This window comes from Molossus molossus, unplaced genomic scaffold (assembly GCF_014108415.1).
Source record: "Molossus molossus isolate mMolMol1 unplaced genomic scaffold, mMolMol1.p scaffold_m16_p_6, whole genome shotgun sequence".
NCBI classification, from domain to species: Eukaryota; Metazoa; Chordata; class Mammalia; order Chiroptera; family Molossidae; genus Molossus; species Molossus molossus.
The window spans coordinates 44,652,912-44,671,305 of record NW_023425399.1 but is presented as its reverse complement, the minus strand read 5'-3'; the positions used below and the strand labels follow the sequence as shown (position 1 = coordinate 44,671,305).

The 18,394-nt window shown below is 46.4% G+C and overlaps 2 protein-coding genes across 2 annotated transcripts in view; both read right to left on the bottom strand.

The window, feature by feature from the left end:
• Positions 1 to 3,396: 3,396 nt before the first annotated feature.
• INSM1 (INSM transcriptional repressor 1) lies at positions 3,397 to 6,221 on the bottom strand. Its single transcript, XM_036245736.1, has one exon. It carries the CDS (start codon positions 6,070 to 6,072, stop codon positions 4,543 to 4,545), a length of 1,530 nt encoding a protein of 509 aa, XP_036101629.1. The 5' UTR covers positions 6,073 to 6,221; the 3' UTR covers positions 3,397 to 4,542.
• Positions 6,222 to 13,644: 7,423 nt separating this feature from the next.
• The window catches only part of CFAP61 (cilia and flagella associated protein 61), a 551,989-nt gene continuing 547,239 nt past the window's right edge, over positions 13,645 to 18,394 (bottom strand). Inside the window, exon 26 of the mRNA XM_036245530.1 lies at positions 13,645 to 13,845. Coding sequence (XP_036101423.1) covers positions 13,645 to 13,845 — 201 coding nt within the window. The remainder of the gene's footprint in view (positions 13,846 to 18,394) is intronic.

Here is an 18,394-nt window from a genome sequence, read left to right as displayed (position 1 = left end):
GAATCAAACTAGTGACCCCTTGGTGCATGGGTCAGTGCTCAACCACTGAGCCACACTGGCTGAGCAAAAGATAGCAAGTTTTACTCAAAGCCTGCCTGCCACAGGCCAGTGGATTTATAACTAATCCTAAATGCCACAAAATACCACTCCCAAGAAAGTGGGTTTTCTCCTGCTTTATGGAGAATGCCTGCTCCCTTCAGGGTCCATGCTGCCTTTCATCTCACAGTCTCTGGAATGCCCCCAAATATCTCACTGTGTCTCCCAGGAGCCATTCTCTCTAGTTTACACACAGGCCTGTAGGAAACCGGAGAACTCAATAGAGCCAAGGAGCTTGCCCAAGCTTCATTCTAGACCCTTCCCCTTTTTCAAGGCATTCTTTTGCTTTGTTATGTTTGAAGACTTTGTGGATGGCTGTTGAATTGAATCCAAGGAGATGGACAGGCAGCTGGTGGGAGGCCGAGGCTGTAGCAGAGCTAATGGAGGCAAATGAGAAATGGTGTACCCCCTACCCGTAGCATCCAGGTGCAGACATTCTGGGCAACATCTGCCTGGTGACTGCCGTTGCCTGGTCCAACCTTGTCTGCTGGCTCTCCTCGATACATTCACACGTGTTACCAAGTGGCCAGAGTTCAGCAGACTCCCGGACTCTGCTCTACTCCGCTCCATGACGGGATCCTCATGGACAGCCGTGGAGCCTCTGACCTCTTACTGTGCTCACAAGGTACCCTGGAGCAGCGACCTCTGCTGTGTGTCCTGGGTATGACCCTAGTGATGGGCCCCGCGATCATCTGAAGGCCAGAGCTCCAGGTGATCGTGCTGCCCGGAAGAAGCGCTGTAGCTGGCTTGGGCTGAAAAGTTTCACTACAACGTTTCTGCTGTTACCGCCATAACGGTCCAACTTCTCCAACTTCCAGGTAAATATGCCTCAAGAGGACATTATCGTCTTGGAATAAAGAGCAAACCAGCATAGCTGGCAGCTGTTTTAGCTGATGGCCTTCTTCAGAACCTGAAGTGCTGACCAGGCTTTTGCTTATTCCACCCCATTTATATAGAAGTAGGAAACTGGAGACCACTGGCAAAAATGAAGTCCTTTCCTTTATTCTCTGTTTTAGTTCCTTCCTCCTTAATCTGGTTACTTTCCTTGATCACTTCACCCCTCCCAGCACCAATCCCTCACTATGGGTGGATGTGGAGTCTTGGCCGGTTTCCAATGGTAGTCATCCAAGCTTGGAGCAACCTCAGACACACAGGATGTCCTTAGGATCATTTTCATATTTATAAATAAGGTGAGTAAACTTCCACTTGATACTCTATAATAGGAACCTTGTGATTTAATTATCCAGGGAGGAGAGAGAGAGAGAATATGAATGAATCGGATTTCCTTCTTGTGGAATATTCTGCTAACTCACATTGCATTACTTTGAAATAACTGACCACGTTTTTCAATTTCTTCTACACCATTTAGCAAACTTCAATATACTCCATTTACTATACAGTTTCATTTAAAATCTCATATAAATAAAATTTTGGTTTCTATTTTAGAAAAGGTGTATATTTGGTCAATCAAAATAATTTGAAGGGGCACAGTTACAGACCAAATTTTATTTATCCTCATGAAGGTGGAACTCAGAATTTCTGATTATGGATAAAAAAAAAAAAAAAAAGTGAGCTGAACACAGATAACAAGATAATATATTGGCAGAGAGGCTTCCACTCATCAAGTTTTTACGAAAAAATTTTAATGGCATAAAACATATTAACTCTCAGTATGAAGGATCTTTTAATGTATGGTGTAGTTCAGAGTGAACATTAAAAAAAAAAAAACTTTAATATTGTTGCTCACAGGGAGCAGCCATCAACCCACAAATTGGGAGTTTGTCTTTGTTTCAAAGTTTTCTGGATGTTATAAATACTGCTTTGTCCCTGTGCTGTTACATTGTGCTGGCACTGAGCTTTTGTCTATGTTTTCCAAACTGGTAAAATATGTAGTCATCAGCAATAAAGGGCAACAAGCAGTTTGTCCCTGAGGCAACTTACCTGCAGTGGCTTCTTCATTGTTATTTCCAGTTGACTCCTCATAAAGGGTGGAATAGTCTATGTTCCTGAGAGCTGAGCCTTTTACTAAACCCTCTCTTACTCAAAACTTTAGGCTCAGAATCTGAAAAAATCTCTTTTGTCATAATATCCTTTCACTTTTCTCACATGCTGCCCTTCCCACCATCATTCCAGATGACAACCCTTCAGAAATTTCTAAAATCTCTTTGCTCAGCAAACCTTAGAAGACTTAGTGGGGCACAGGAAAAGAAAAGTAACAACATACCACAAAATGAAGGGGAAAGCACAATTGTGATGCTTAGTACAGCTCTCTAATCAGTGTTTCAAAGACAGAGGAAAACAACTCAAAATATTAACTGATGTCAGACTCGTTCTTTAAAGAACCGAGTGACAGCCCTGGCCAGTTTGGCTCAGCGGTTAGAGTGTCGGCCTGCGGTCCGGAGAGACCCGGGTTCGGTTCCCGCTAAGGGCACGTAATTCGGTTGCAGTTTGTCCCCGGCCCTGGTTGGGTCGTGCGGGTGGCAGCCACTCGATGTGTCCCTTCACATCAATGTTTCTCTCTCTCTCTCTCTTCCTCTCTCTCCCTCCCCCTGTATCTGTACAAAAAATGGAAAAATATCCTCGGGTGAGGATAAAAAAAAAACAAATAAAAAAAAAAACCGAGTGACACAAAACGAAAAACATTGTAATGAACTGTTATCAAATTTAGTACCCTAAACAGATGGTGTTCTATCCCCCCATCCCCAAAAATGGGTTGCTCACCTGACTGGAAAATCATTTCTGAGCCCTCACCCCAAACTCAGTTGCCTAAATTATAGTGCAGCCAAATGTGAATCGGTTTGTTTCCTTTACTTTGGGAATATGACTGTAAAATCATTCTACTTTCTTTTAGTTGACACTCAAGGGTCAAGTTTTAACCATTTTATTTATTTGAAGAATTACTGTTACACTGAGCCCCAAACTGCCAGGAAATAAAGGATGTGCTAAATTAACGTGGTGTTCCTTTATCCCCTTTGGTTAAAAGAATAGATTCTTGTAGTTACTTATCTAAATTTCTCTGGAAAAAATTCACACAGCTTCCATTCTAACTTCATTTTCCAGTACATTCCTAAGGACCTATAACAAGCTTTCAGCTCCAGTTATTGGGCTTGAGATTGGACCCTTGACCTGCCGAAGGGCGGAATCCAGCAGTTCAGGCTCAGCTCTAAAAATCGATGCCCCTCCAGATGGTGGTGGGCTTTACCCCTTAATAAAAAAATAGACATATTTAAGAAATCATCTGAAGCTTTATTTTAAATCCTTGTTGAAATCATGTAATGCACAAATAAGTCCACCTTACTCTGACTTTGAAAATATTTTATTTGAATAGTAAATAGTTATACAGTTGAAACAGTTCTATTGAAGCTTTCTATAAATAGCTAACAATTAAGAAAATAATGTATGTAGAAAAGAGATTGCATTTAAAACTAAGAGCTGTCGGTTGTACAAGAGCCTCAGGGGCCCTCCAAGCAGAATAAAATGGAAGGTTGTCTGTAATTCGCTCAGATAGGTATAAAAGTTAAAACTTTTAGCAGATCCCTTTAGAAAAAGGCTCTCTTGTAAAACGCACAGTGAAATGTCGAGAGTGGCAGAGGGGAAAACACACAGCAAGAAAAAAAAAAAGATCTGCAATCAAATAATATCTTAATCTTCATAATTAATATAAATAAATAAAGAATAAATAACAATTACTCATAAATCAACATATACATTTAGAGGGGACTCATAGTCCTACCTCAAGCAATAAAGGCAATCAAACCAAAGTCTTACGTGAAATGTTGAGGCAGTTTCTACAGCATCTTCTGAAAATTCCCTTCCCTCCCCCCCAAAAAAATCCCTAACAGACAACAGTTCAAGGCATTTGTGGCTATACTAAAGAAAACTCTTTTTTAAGCAATTTGATTTGTTCACATACAAAAAGGTAAAGCCAGACTCCAGCAGTTCACAAGCCATAATAAAGCTAATCGTGTGGGAAGTTCAATTTATAGCCTGTGAAACATAAAGGCATTTATTCCTCAAGATTCACCCAAAACAACCCGTACGCTACATACATAGAGAGCAGAGATTGGTAGGCGAGAGCAAACCGCATTTCTAGACCATGAACACAGCGAATACTAGCAAGAAAAAAAGCGCTCCCCTCCAAGGTGAGGCTTCCAACCACGAGACAAACGCGTACAGCTTTTCTCCCTTGTACAGAAGAGACTGGCTCCTGTTGCGCCAAGGGGGGAAAGGGGCACAACGCAAAAGGGGGAGAGGGTCTCCAAAAGGGAGTCACAACGAGAGGATTGGGGTTACCGTCACGCCACATCAAGAGAAGCGGAGACAACACTTTTACCGGGGGTAGGTGCCCCCGGCGCAGACGCGGGTTTGGGGGGCGCGCAGGGCGTGCTCTCTTCGTGGGTCTCCAAGCGAAGGCACAGTTCGGAGGGCCGGGATGGAGGGCGCGCTCTAGCAGGCCGGACGCAAGGGCACCTGCAAGAGGATCACCTGTCTGTTCTCGGACGGATGGCACTTGTTGATGTGCCGCGTGAGGCCAGGCGAGCTGTAGAAGGTGGCCGGACAGTACTTGCAGGGGAACACCTGGGCCGCGTGCAGCAGGCGCAGGTGGCGCTCCTGGGCGCCCTTGCTGGGGAACGTCTCCCCGCATACCGGGCACAGGTGGCACTCGGCTGAGGCACTCAGGCCCAGCACGCCGGCCGCGTCGCCGTCGCCGGCCGCCTCCTGCGGCGCCTTTTCGTTGGGCCCTGGGTACAAGGCCAGTAGGTCCTCGGGCGGAGGCGCAGGCGTCGTGCCCTTGGTCTGCAGAGCCTGGTGGTGCGCAAGCAGGTGCTTGCGCAGATAGGCCTGGCGGCGGAACTTCTTGGCGCAATGGTGACACTCGTAGAGCCCGTCCTCGGAGCCCGACTCCGACACTCCACCGGGGCTCGGCGTGTCTCGGTCGCTGCTGCCGCCCGTCGCCTCCCGCGCCTCAGGTCTGGCAGCGGTTTCGGACTCCGACGCGCGGGCGGTGGCGGGCGCCGGGCGCGGTTTGTGCCAGCGGCGATGCGAGGCCAGGTTGGCCGGGCAACTGAAGACCTTGGCGCACTCGGGGCAGCGGTACTCCACACGCACGATGCGCGAGCACTTGTGCTGCGCCAGCGCAAACGGGTCGGCGTACTCCTCCTTGCAGAGCTGGCAGATGAACTCGCCCAGCGGCCGCGCCGCACCACCCGAGCGGCCCCGCGGCGCCTCCACCGGGCCCTCCTTGATCTTGAGCCCCAGCACAGGCGACGTAGTAACCTCGTCCTCGAAGTGCAGCTTGCGGATGGCTTTGGGTTTCTTGGCACCCGGAGCCTTGGCTACCTTGGCGGGAGGCTCGGTGGTGGCGGCGGGAGGCGCGGGCCGCTTGCCCGGGGGCCGCAGGGAGGCGGCGGAGGGCAGCGGGGGGCCGGGCACCGGGCCTTGAGCCACCTCGGCGCCCGCTGAGAAAGCCGTGCCTATCTTGAGCTCGGCGGGCGCAAAAAACAGCGGGTCACCACTGCAAGTGCCGCTGCCGCCCGCACCTTTCGCGCCACCACCGCCACCTCCGAGTAGCGCAGCGGGCGTGGGGAAGGACTCGGCTGAGACTGGTGAGCCAAGATTGAAGCTGCGCTCGAAGTACTTATGCTTCTCGTGCTCGCGGCTCACGGGCCGCGTGGGGCTGTAGAGCGGCGCGGGGTGAGCGGCCTCGGGATTGCCGAAGTGAGCGGCCCGCGGGCCTGGTTGAGGTGGCAGCGGGCCCGGCGCGCAGACGAGCGCGGCCGCGAGCGCCGCTTGGGCGCTCTCGGCAGGCGGCGGCGGCAGCTGACCGGGCCCCGGACTCGGCGCTGGGAGCTCGGAGCGGGCGCCTCCGCATCCTGGCGAGAGCAGCAGCGCGCGGTCGCCGTCCTCGCAGCCGCGAATTCGGTAGGATACGGGAGTGGACTTCTTGCTGCGCTTCACCAGAAAGCCGCGGGGCATGTTGGCACGACGCGAGGGCAAGGCACTGACTTGGTCCCACCTCTGAGCTCGGCCGTGGCGGCCTCACTGCCCCCGGCCCATGACCCGGGCGCGGCAGCTGCGGGACTCGCGTGGCGCCGGTGGCGGCTCAGCCCGGCTCTGTGCACCGTACACGCTATCCCAATCCCCAGGCCCAGGAGCCGCTCCCTTTTAACGGGGGGAGGGGGCTATTGTTCTCGCCTCCCGCTTTCCCCGGAGCCAATCAGCGCGCCCTCAGCTCCTCCGTCGGGTAGGGTGGGAGGGCGGAAGGGCAGCAAAAAGGGGGTCGGGACTCAGTGGTCGCCTGGTAGGTGCGGCAGATGTACCTGAGGGCTTGCGGCCCCCGCAGGCGCCCCGCCGTCGCCCCGCCCGGCGCCGCTACCCCGCCCGGCCCAGGCACACGCCCGGCCCCGCCTCACTTCACGGTCTGCTGCTCTTCTATGGGGAGGCGCACGTGCCTGAGCTTTGTGTCTTTCCTCCGGGGAACGCAGAGTCGCCAAATGGGCCCGTCCATCAGCACCACAATGCACGCCCCCTCCCGCGCGGGGATTACCCGCAGGTCGCGAGCAAAATAGCAACAAAGGAGAAGAATGGCCCCAAATATGTCAGGAGGATTCAATCCGCGAGCCAAGCGGAGGGGAATTTGGGCGCGCTGATTGGGTAGGGGCGGTGTTGGGCCGCAGCAGGCGCGGGGGAGATCTGAGGTTGTTGGGGCGGGAGAGAGAGGTCGGGGTAGGCACAGGCACTCCTCGTGGAGTTTGAGAAATAATCAAGAATTGAAAATAGATGCAAAGCCTGGGCTGTCAAGGGTCCCCACCCGCACTTTGGCACGGGGGCCACGGGACCCTAAATCCAAGCGAAAAAGGGGTTCCAAGTTTAAGTGGATAATGTGGCCTTTCTGGCTGCAGCCGAGGGTGATGTTTGTGTCCGCAGCCTGGGCGCGCGACCCCGGTCCTCAGGAAGGGTTCTCTACAGTTTGAGAAGCACTTGGCACCGCACTTCTTCAATTGCCAGCAGACGCGGCGCTAAAAGGGTGAGGGGGAGGACTGGGCTGGGTTCCAAAAGGAGCTTGCATTTCTAAACTTTTTTTGTTTTCTTTTAAAGTTCCGGAAGGTTTGGGGATTGGCATCCTCCAAGTGGCCTGGTGCAGGCCTCTAGGAGCCTCCGCGTCGCCCAGAGCTGGGTTGATTCGGATGGAATTGGCCAAAGTCCGCATCGCGAGGTTAGCCCGTGCTCCCCAGTGAAGTTGGATTCCGTTCTTGCGCGCTGTCTCATGCATTTTCATTTGGTGGGGGCATTTTGTCTGCCAGTTGACATCAGATGCTAAATCAAGGGCTCCAATCAAGGCTCTGCGGAATAAAGGGGCCGCCTGTCTCTGCGCAGCCCGCCCCCCAAAGCCATGCCCCCTTCACCTTTGTGAAGGAAATTAACCTCCAGCTATTGAGCGCCGGTCGCGGCCAATCTGGACGCAAAAGCGACGCGTGCTGCTGGCTTGGGGGTGGGGGTGGGGGTGGGGGCAATCTGTCTTCTGAGGCAGGCTTAGGCCCGGGAGAGGACAAGCTGCCCCCTTTCCCCGGTGCCACTAGGAAAAGACAACAGCGAAGATCGTTTGGACTCCGTCTTTTCCCTTTCCCTTCATCCTCTTCGCAGCCTAGCCTACAAGCAGCACAAAGGCAGCCTCTCCGGGGACGGGGGCAGAAACCCAAGAGTACATAGTGGCCCTGGTCGCTCATCACTTTGGGAACAAGTAGCAAAGCCACATATGTAAAATGTGATATGTTGTGAGGAAAATGCCACTTTATTGAAAAAGAAGAAAACGGACATTTTTCTGCAAAGTCCTGTGCACCCAGATAGATTTTGCTGAGTTTTGCTTGTGCTAAATTCCACTGAAAATATTTGATTATTTTCGGATTTTCCCTCAGAAAATACCCTGGAGTGGAAATTAAACAGAATTTAAAAATAGAGTCCACATGAGTAGTAAGTTGTAATGGGACAGTTGTTAGGGTTAATCAATGGAAAAGATATTTGATAATTTTGTTTGTGATATTTGTCTAACTCACAGATTTGGAAGAATACATATAATGCAATATATTTTGAAAGCTCTAGCCTTCGTTTTAAAAATGCCAAATGAGATGAATGCTAGTTCTGCAAAAAAGTTTAAATCCTAAAATGAGTTTATCTAAATTGTGTAAGTGTGTTTCAATCTAAAAGTAACTGATGTTATTTCCTTGCTCTTTTGAGCGCTGATTAATTCTGCTGATGAACAGAAGTGGGAAAGGGATTCCGGGACATCTTTGGCCAATTTTATTTTCCAATCACGAATCCCATCTGGATTGTGGAATAATACATCGGGGACTCAGTCAGCGATCCCTAACTGACTGGGGGGTATTTGGTCTCGCGTGTGTAACACTCCTTTTATTCAACAGATAACTGGGAGAGTTAGTCACCTTGTGGATCCTTTAAAAATAACAACACCCATAATTATAAAGAGGGTGGGGGCGGGGTCAAAACAAAACAAAACCCCTGCCTGAATGCAGCGAATTCAAACAAGGTTATGAATTACGCCAAGACAATCTTTTGAACACTATTGAAATACTGAGATTCAGTGGATCCGTTTCTTTTTATTTGTCGTTGCTAGTTTTGCCAGCGAAAAGGATGGGTACGGTCAAAATAAATGGGCACGCGAAAGGTACATGTATTAGAAACTAATTTCACAACCCTAAAGCTGGGGAAGAATCAGGCTGTACTTGTATATGCACACCCCACCAGCAACCTCTGAGAACATGCACTCTTGCACCCAGTCGTGGGTTTTTGTTGTTTTCTTCTTGACTCTATTTCTCAGAACCTGCGCGCCTGCGAGGATGGGGACGTGGAGTCGAGAAAGAGCGAGGCATTATCACGCTGCGCGGCAGCAGCGGGCCTTTGCGCACTGCGTTCATATTACCAGCCAGGAGGAGTTATGCTGGGGAAATTTTGAGCGCTGATTTGCTCCCCACTCCACGAGAGCCTCACGGAAGCCGACAAGCGTAAGGATCCTAGGAAGGGCCCCCGAAGTGTTTCTTCCCAGTACCCAGGCGATTCCTCCCTTTCCTGTGGGGTCCTGGCCAGCGCTTTGAAAAAATACGGTGGCCTCTATCGCTTCATATCCTTGAAGACCCGCTAGCGACTTCTTCCTTGGACGACTGCAGAGTTGGAGGCTGCTGGCGCTCTAAATTTTCCTGCCTTGATGTCCCAGGTTGCTGTCGGGGTGCGCGCTGGGTTTACTGTGACCTTCCAGCTCGAGCCTGGCTCCAGCGAGTTTCTAGATACCGTGAAGCATGGAAATGAGCGCCAAAGCGGGGACTTTCGGCCTAGGAATTGCCCGTTGAGGTGTCCACGAGTCCAGCAGCCCCTGGGCTCCTGAGAGGCGAAGACGAGATGGTCCATAATCCCAGTTAGCGGCGCGGGTCGTGTTTGGAGACGCCAGGGAAGGGCGAGAGGGATTTGTCAGATTCTTCCTTCCCTGCCCCCACCCCACCCCACCCCAATCCTCCTTCTGGGCTGAACGCCTCCTGGATCTACCGAAGTAACACCCCGGGCCCTCCTTGCCCACGAGCCACAGTCCAACCTGAAGTGCGTTACCGCTTTATACCTGCCATCAAGTCCCTGAGGCGCCCGTGCCCCGGAGGGCGCTGAGCGCCAACCCGAGCCCGGGAGAGGCTTTGTGGTTGCAGGAATGAGGAGTTGTTTTGTCGGTCCCAAGGGCACGCGAGAGACACGCGCAGCCAGCCGCCGCTGCCCTGCTTGGCCACTCCGGCCTGCAGGCACCTTCCGGGCCCCCGCCCGCGGGCCGTCGCCTTTGTTCGGCACATTAGCATAAAGCTGCCAAGGATCTCCCGTTTAAATAATTCCACACAAAAGGAGAGTGCATGAAAGAAAGCGAACAAGGGAGAGTCCGCGAAGCCCCGCGGTCCGCCGGGCGCGGGAAGCAGCGGCGCTCAAGTACGTCCCTCTCCTCGAGTTTCAAGTGCCTCTGGCAATCTGCTGCGCGCGCATTATTCGGCGGAGGTGGAAGGGGTGGCTGCTGCCTCTTTTATCCTCACGAGAGTGCCGTCGGGGCCACCGAATGCTCCTTAAAGTGCCCTCGGGACTGTTTGTTTTTGTTTTGGGTGGGACTGTCCGGGCCAGGTTGTGGGAAGGAGGCAGGAAGATCCCCGGGCCCAGCGACTGGAAGGAAGGGTGGTGTCGGCAAAGCTAGCAATGGCAAGCTGGGAAATGTGAGAAAGTCCTAACCAGAGAAGTGTGCCAGGAAGAGCCGGAGTGGCACTGAAAGGAACGGATGACTTGGAACGTGGGCGCAAAAGGGGAACGCTTCCGTCTGTGAGGTGACGGCCCCATTTTCCCCGCGCCTCTGTCTCAGAAAAGAACCGACAAAACCTAACAGAAACTGACCAGAAAGGCCACTGCGACTCCACTCGGTCCTACACTCTCCTCTCCCTCTGCGGGGTGGCCACGGAGGTAGCCAGGCGCCTGGGGGGGCCAGAAGCGCTCTCTTCTTGCCTTGGCCTGGGTCCCCTTTTCTTGTTCCTGCTCTTGGTTTGGGGTTTTTGTGTTCTTACCCCGCTTCCTAGCTCTCTCCTCATGTCCTCCTCTCCCTCTTTTTCTCCCATCTCTGTCCTCCTTCCCTACCCACCATTCCCCTCCTCAGTCCTCCCTTATTCCTTCTCCCTCACACCCCTCTGCCTCTTCTAGTCTCGTCGTTCTTTTTTCCCAACCCTTTCACTCCTCCCAGTATCTCCCACACTCTGACTCGCTCTCTCTCAGACTGTTCTTCTCTCTCCTTATCCCAGTCTCTTCCTGGCTCTCCTCCACCCCTTCTGTCTCTTTTCTCCCCTCTCTTCCCATTACCCTCCCCCCTTCCGCCCTCACCTCTCTCCCGGTCACCCTCTCTTCATTTCCACTCTTCCCTTCTCTCTTTCTCCTCCCTCATCCCCCCCCCCCCTCACTCTGTCTCTCTCCCAATTCTCCCTCCTTCCCGCAGGCCAACGTGTGTTATTTTATTTGTCTAGAGAGAGCCTATTTGTTCAGTGATGTGTGGCCTCCTGGCCGCCAGCTTTAATGGAAGAGGAAGAGGCTTGGTTTCTGTGAGTATTAGCATACAGCTGCCTGCTCCTGCCCCGTTCCTGGGCTCACTTTATCCCAGCCTTATCATCACCTCTTCTCTCAACCAGAAAACAATCAACAGCTCACACAGAACGACTCTCGAGCCCCTCGCTCACCCAGTGCGCTGCGCATGTGCTCTCTCTCTCTCTCTCTCTCTCTCTCTCCCTACCCCCCTTTAAGGGTAAATTGATTGGCTGGCTTTACATTTATTCTCCATGCAGTATTCCCTTTCCTCTCTCACCTAGTCTTACAGTTTTCTTTTGCCTTCCTGTGATATTTGGGTGAAATATGAAGAGCCATGTTGGGAAAGGAGGTGACTACACTCTATTGCCAACCAACATATACAAGGAGGTCATTAGAGGCCTCTGGGAGGCATGGTTGTTGCAAGCGGTTTGGGGAAAACTTGGGAAACTTAACTTTGGTATTTTCTCATCAGTATTTTTTGTTCAAAACTATAGAATTCCAAAATGAGGCTTAGAGCCCAAGATGTCCCCAGCTCAACAGCAGGGACTTCACGAATGCAGTCTGTCTCCACAGATTCTATGTCAATGCATGCCTAGAGATGCCTAGAGAAGTCTAACTATTGGTCTTTTTGAAGCACTTTCTTTTGTAAGTCTTCATCATCAGTAAGGAGTAAATTCTCCCGAAGCCCTTAAAACAGGCAATTTCAGCCTATCATCAACTACTCTTGGATACTTCTCTTATTCTTAAAAAAGTTGTTCCTCAGTGATAAAATGCTCATCTTCACATATATGCTAAAATCCATGCCTAGATTCACAAAATTACTCACTTTCCAACTATGAGATGATGGTTACAATAACCTCATCTGATACACTCTGCAGACTAAAATGTAATCTAGACATTTTCAAATCTATCATGACGCCTATGGAAGTCCAAGATTGCTTTTTAAAAGGCAGCAAAGGAAAACATTAAATTTATGTATGATTCAATATTAGGATTGTCATTGTCATTTGGGGTCCCTTTAATGTGACTAGAAGCTTTTTAATGGTAATACTTGGTCCTCTGAGGTTGTTCTGTTAATATCCACCCAAAGATCCCAGCCCAGTCACAGACACTCATTCCATTTGCTGATGAATTTGACCCAGGGCCTCTCAGGGGAAGGGGCTGGGGTGGGGGTGGGGGGATAGTTTCTTGAGCTGATTCATTCCCAGGTCCCTGAAATAGGGTTCCATGGGTGTTGGGTTTGCAGTTTGAGGAGTAAGCCAGTAGCGCGATTGTTCTCTATTCAAGTTACACAGTTTGTACCATATGGCCAAAGCTGGGTAAAACAGACGTGTGAGGGACTTAGTGGAGTTTATTGCTTACTTTTGTCTGCCTTAGAAAAATCAAAGCCTAGTGTGCTAGAACAATTTTATTTTTGAGAAGTATTGATTTGATGATAATTGATATAGAAATCTGTAATGCCAACTATGACTTTTCTTCCTAATAGCTGTGTTTTCCTCGTAATTGTATCAACTTTTGCTAAACATTAACATGAATGCAAAAAGTGAACAAAAACTGAAATTATGTCTATGAAAACTAATTTTAAACCCCTGCGAGTTAAAATTTAGTCACAGATAGTATCAACTAAAAAAGATCCAAGTAAATGAAAACAATCTTATGTGTTTCTGAGTCCATATGTTTTCTAATAGGCACTTAATTTGCTTTATTTATAAGAGTGTCTCTGACCCATATTATAGGTGACATGTACCAGACCCCTGATGCAAAGCAACAGGGCTCAGGGTTAAAGGAAACCAACTAGGTTAGTTTCCCACTAATGTTTTCTGGTGTGTAAAATTTGGAAAAAATAAAAGTAAAATCTTTGTCTGAGCCTGTGTGTTAACACTGAGTTTATGCTCACAACCTGCAACATGAAATAGAAGCACGGGGACTTGGATCACAGTCTCCTCATTTCAAAAGTTGACTTAAACTCTCCTACACAATCAGTTCCTCGATGTTGAATTTCAGAGTTAATTTCTCATCATCAGTTTTACTATTTTCTGTGTGGGATCACGATTTTCTTTTTTATTGCCCAGGATTATTACTGGGTAAACATGTGAATAACTAACAAAATTGGTGGCAGAACTTAGGAAATGAAACAGTCACACCCAAGGTAAAAACAAGTTTTACACAGTCCAATCATATTTTATTGCTAAATGGATTATTCTGCACAGGAACATGTCTGGTATTAGTAAAGCGTCTCCCTGACCCAGAAGAGAGGCCCACGGCCCTGCGCCACCTACTGGGACTAAAGAAAATGACACTCATAAGTGGATGCGGAAAAGAAACTACAAAACCAGCAGACAATGGTGCTTGGCTGTCAAGCCAGACTTCAGAGAGGTTTCCTACTTATGCACAGCGCTTCCAGGAACTACATGTGTGAAAACAGTAAAGTGGAGACCGTGACCGCAACTAAATGATGCCTGGCCACGCGTACATGGGCAGGTGGTAGTGATTATAGTGCAGATAGTCAAGGATGCTTTTCTCCACCAGCGGCTTGTAGATGGTTTCCTGGAAAATTCTTTTGAGGTATTTCCTGGGTTTCTCGTTCAGGTTAATTTCCTCATCTTCTATCTGACGGGCTAACTGTTCTATGGAAGGAAGTTCTTTCTCCTGGAAAACACAGTAAGAGGCCAGATATAGAAAGAAATTAATTGCACTTAACCCCACATAAGAGGGCAGTTTCACTAAACTGAAAAACATAGTGCTCAGTTCCCCAACGATGGCCCTTTTTTCCTAGCTTTTAAAAATTAGAGGTGCTGAATCATTTGATTGCTACCAGCAGTCTCTAAGTTTATGTTCTGCAACATATATGGGGTTTGTCCCTTCTCCTTTAAGTTTTCAGGAGAATTGTATCAAAGAAAACCATTTCCCCTCTCTGTGTGACCATCTCCCCTCTCAAAGTGTTTATCTATGACCAACATAATTCACAATGCCACATAAAATACATGATCCTTTGTGTCTGGGTTTTTCATTTAACATGTTTTAATGTTCATCCACTTTGTAGAATATATCAGGACTTCATTTCTTTTTATGGCAGAATAATATTACACCGTGTGGATATGCCATATTGTCTATCTGTTGATCCACTGATGACATTTGGGCCGTTTCTTCTGAATAGTGCTGCTATGAACATTCATGTATGAGTATTCATTTGAATACTTATACATCGTTGGATGTATATATCTAGGAGTGCAATGACTAGGTCATATAGTAATTCCGTGTGTAAGATTTGAGGAACCAGCAAACCATTTTCCATAGCAAGTGCACAATTTTACATTCCCAACAGCAATGTGTGAGGGTACCAGTTTTTCTCCATTCTTGCTAATACTTGTTATTATTATTTTTTATAGAATCAGCCTAGTGGGTGTAATATTATTTTATGGTGGTTCTATTTTGCATTTTCCTAATGATTAATGATGTTAGCATCTTTTCATGTAAATGAGTTTACTTTTGGACTGTCAATTTTATTTCATTGATCTGTATATCTTTATGTAAACACCATACGGTCTTGGTTACTGTGGATTTACAGTAAGTTTTGAAATTTTATAGTGTGTCCTTTGATTTTTTTTAAATACCCAAAATGGTTTCAGCTACTTGGAGTCCCTTGCATTTCCACATGAACTTTAGGATTGACTTTTTCGTCTACAAAAAAATACCATTAAGATTTTGATAGGATTGCATTGAAGTGGTAGATTGTTTTGAATAGTACTGCCATTTTAACAATATTTCAAGTCCTATGAATACAAATGTCTTTCCATTTCTTTCTTTCTGGTTCTTTTTTTTTTTGTATATAGGCTGTCTCTCCATTTATTCAAACTTCTTTTATAACATTTAGTTTCATAAACTTTTTCTTTCTTTTTTATTTTATTAATTATTTTTTGTTACAGGTGCTTCTCCTTTTCCCCTCATTGACACTCTCCTCCCGATCCTGGCATTGTTGTCTATCTCTGTTGGTTACCCATACATGCATATAAGTTCTTTGGCTTATCTATTCCCTTCCCTCCACCACCCTCTTCTGAGGTTTGTCAGTCTATACCCTACTTCTATGTTTCTGGGTCTATTTTGTTCATCAGCTTATTTTGTTCATTATATTCCACAAATAAGTGAGACCATATGATACTTGCCTTTCTCTGACTGGCTTATTTCGCTTAGCAATAAACTCCCCAGATCCCTCCATTTCATTTCAAAGGATAAGAGATCTTTCTTTCTTACAGCTCCATAGTGTTCCATTGTGTATATGTACCACAGATTTTTTTTATCCACTCATCTATTTCCAGATCTTAGCAATTGTAAATAGTGCTACTATGAACATAGGGGTACATACAGTCTTCCTGATTGGTGTTACAGGCTACTTAGGGTATATTCCTAGAAGTAGGACGACTAGGTCAAATGGCAGTTCAATTTTTAGTTTTCTTAGGAAACATAATATTGTTTTCCATAGTGGCTGCGCCAGTCTGCATTCCCACCAGCAGTGTACTAGAGTCCCCTTATTTTCACACCCTCATCAGCACTTGTTTGATGATTTGTTGATGGCAGCCATTCTGGCAGATGTGAGATGATACCTCATAGTCATTTTAATTTGCATCTCTCTGATGGTTAGTGACCTTGAGAAATTTTTCATATGTCTCTTGGCCATTTGTATGTCCTGCTTGGAGAGGTGTCTCTCTAGGTCCTCTGCCCTATTTTTAGTTGGATTACTTCTCTTCCTTTTGTTGAGTTGTATGAGTACTCTATATATTTTGAAAATTAACCCCTTATCTGACGTATCATTATGCTCTCCCATATAGTGGGTTCCTTTTCTATTTCGCTGCTTGTTTTTTTTTGGCTGTGAAGAAGCTTTTTAGTTTGATGTAGTCTCATGTATTAATTTTTTTTCATTTGTTTCTCTTGCCTTAGGTATTGTATCAGTGAAATTCTGCTGCATGTGATGTCTGAAATGTGTTGCCTGCATTTTCTTGTAGGGTTTTTATGAATTCATGAGTCACATTTAAGTCTTTTATCCATTTTGAGTTTATTCTTGTGTACGGTGTAAGTTGGTGGTCTAGTTTCATTTTTTTTTTTTGCATGTAGCTGTCCAATTTTTCCAACACCATTTATTAAAGAGGCTGTCTTTACTCCACTGTATGCTCTTGCCACCTTTGTCAAATATTAATTGAGCATAATGTATTGGGTCAATTTCTGGGTTCTCTGTTCTGTTCCATTGATCAATATCCCTGTTCTTGTGCCAGTACCAGGCTGTTTTGATTACGATGGCTTTGTAGTATAACCTGATATCTGGTATTGTGATCCCACCTACTTTGTTCTTCTTTATCAAGACTTCTATGGCTATTTGGGGTATTCTTGGGTTCCATATAAACTTTTGGAGTATTTGTTCTAGTTCTTTGAAATAGGTCATTGGTATTTTAATGGGGATTGCACTGAATCTATAGATTCTATGTACAATATCATGTCATCTGCAAATAATGTTTCACTTCCTCCTTTCCAATTTGGATGCCTTTTATTTTTTCTTCATGTCTGATTGCTGTGACCAAGACTTCCAGTACTATGTTAAATAAGAGTGGCAAAAGTGGGCATCCCTGTCTTGTTCCTCTTCTTAAGGGAAATGCTTTTAGTTTTTGCCCATTGAGTATGCTGTTGATTGTAGATTTTTCAGATATGGCCTTTATAATGTTGAGATATGGTCCCTCAATTTCTGCATTGCTGAGTGTTTTTATCAGAAATGGGTGCTGGTTTTTGTCTAGTGCTTTTTCAGCATGTGTTGATATGATCATATGGTTTTTATCTTTCATTTTGTTTATGTGGTGTATCACATTTATTGATTTGTGAATATTGTACCAGCCTTGCCATCCCTGGGATGAACCCTACTTGGTCACTATGAATAATTTTAAAAATATATTCCTGGATCCAATTTGCTAATATTTTGTTAAGGATTTTGACATCCATGTTCTTTCTTTGGAGTGTCTTTTTCTGGTTTTGGAATTTGAGTTATGCTGGCCTCATAAAATGAGTTTAGAAATCCTCCTTCTTCTTGGATTATTGGGAATATTTTGAGGAAAATGGGTGTGTGTTCTTTCAATGTTCAGTACAACTCCCCAGTGAAGCCATCCGGGGCAGGGCTTTTGTTTGCTGGGAGAGTCTTGATTACACCTTCAATTTCCTTGGTTGTTATTGGTCTATTCAAGTTTTCTATCTCTTCCCGGTCCAGTTTTGGGAGACTATGTGTTTCTAGAAATCTGTCCATTTCACATAGCTTGTCAAATTTGTTGCCATATAATTGTTCATAGTAGTTGTTAACGATCCTTTGTATTTCTGTGGTGTCAGTTGTTACTTCTCCTGTTTCATTTCTGATTTTGTGTATTTGGGTTCTCTCTCTTTGTTTCTTGGTGAGCCTAGCTAAGAGTCCATTAATCTTGTTTATCTTTTTGAAAAACCAGCTCTTTGTTTCATTGATCCTTTGAATTGTTTTTTGTCATTTATTTCTGTTCTGATCTTTATTTCCTTTCTTCTACTTGCTCTGGGGTTTTCCTTTTGTTTGCTTTCTAGTTTTTTAAGTTGTGAGGTTAAATAGTCTATTAGAAATTTTTCTTGTTTCTTAAGGTAGGCCTGTAGTGCTATGAACTTCCCTCTCAAAACTGCTTTCGCTGCATCCTTTAGATTTTGTGTTGTTGTGTGTTCATTTTCATTGGTTTCCAAATAATTTTTAATTTCTTCCTTGATCTCCTCGGTAACTCATTCATTGTTTAATAACATGCTATTTAGCCTCCACGTGTTCAAATGTCGTTGCATGTTCTTGTTGCAATTTATTTCTAGTTTCATGCCACTGTGATCTGAGGAGATGCTTGATATGATTTTAATCTTTTTTGAACTTGTAGAGACTTAGTTTGTGCCCTAACATGTGGTCTATTTTTGAGAATATCCCATGTGAACTTGAAGAATGTGAATTCTCTAGCTTTGGGGTGTAATTCCCCGTAGATATCTATTAAACACATTTGGTCTAGTGCTTCATTTAGAGTCTCTGTTTCCTTGTTAATTTTTTGTGTAGAGGATCTATCCAGTGATGTGAGCAGGGTGTTGAAGTACCCTGCTATGATTGTATTACTGTAGATCTCTCCTTTAAGTTCTCCAGAAGATTTTTATTATATGTTGGTGCTCCTATATT

Coding starts and splice junctions, on each gene's coding strand:
- INSM1 (XM_036245736.1), bottom strand. CDS start 6,072: ATGCCCCGCGGCTTTCTGGTGAAGCGCAGCAAGAAGTCCACTCCCGTA.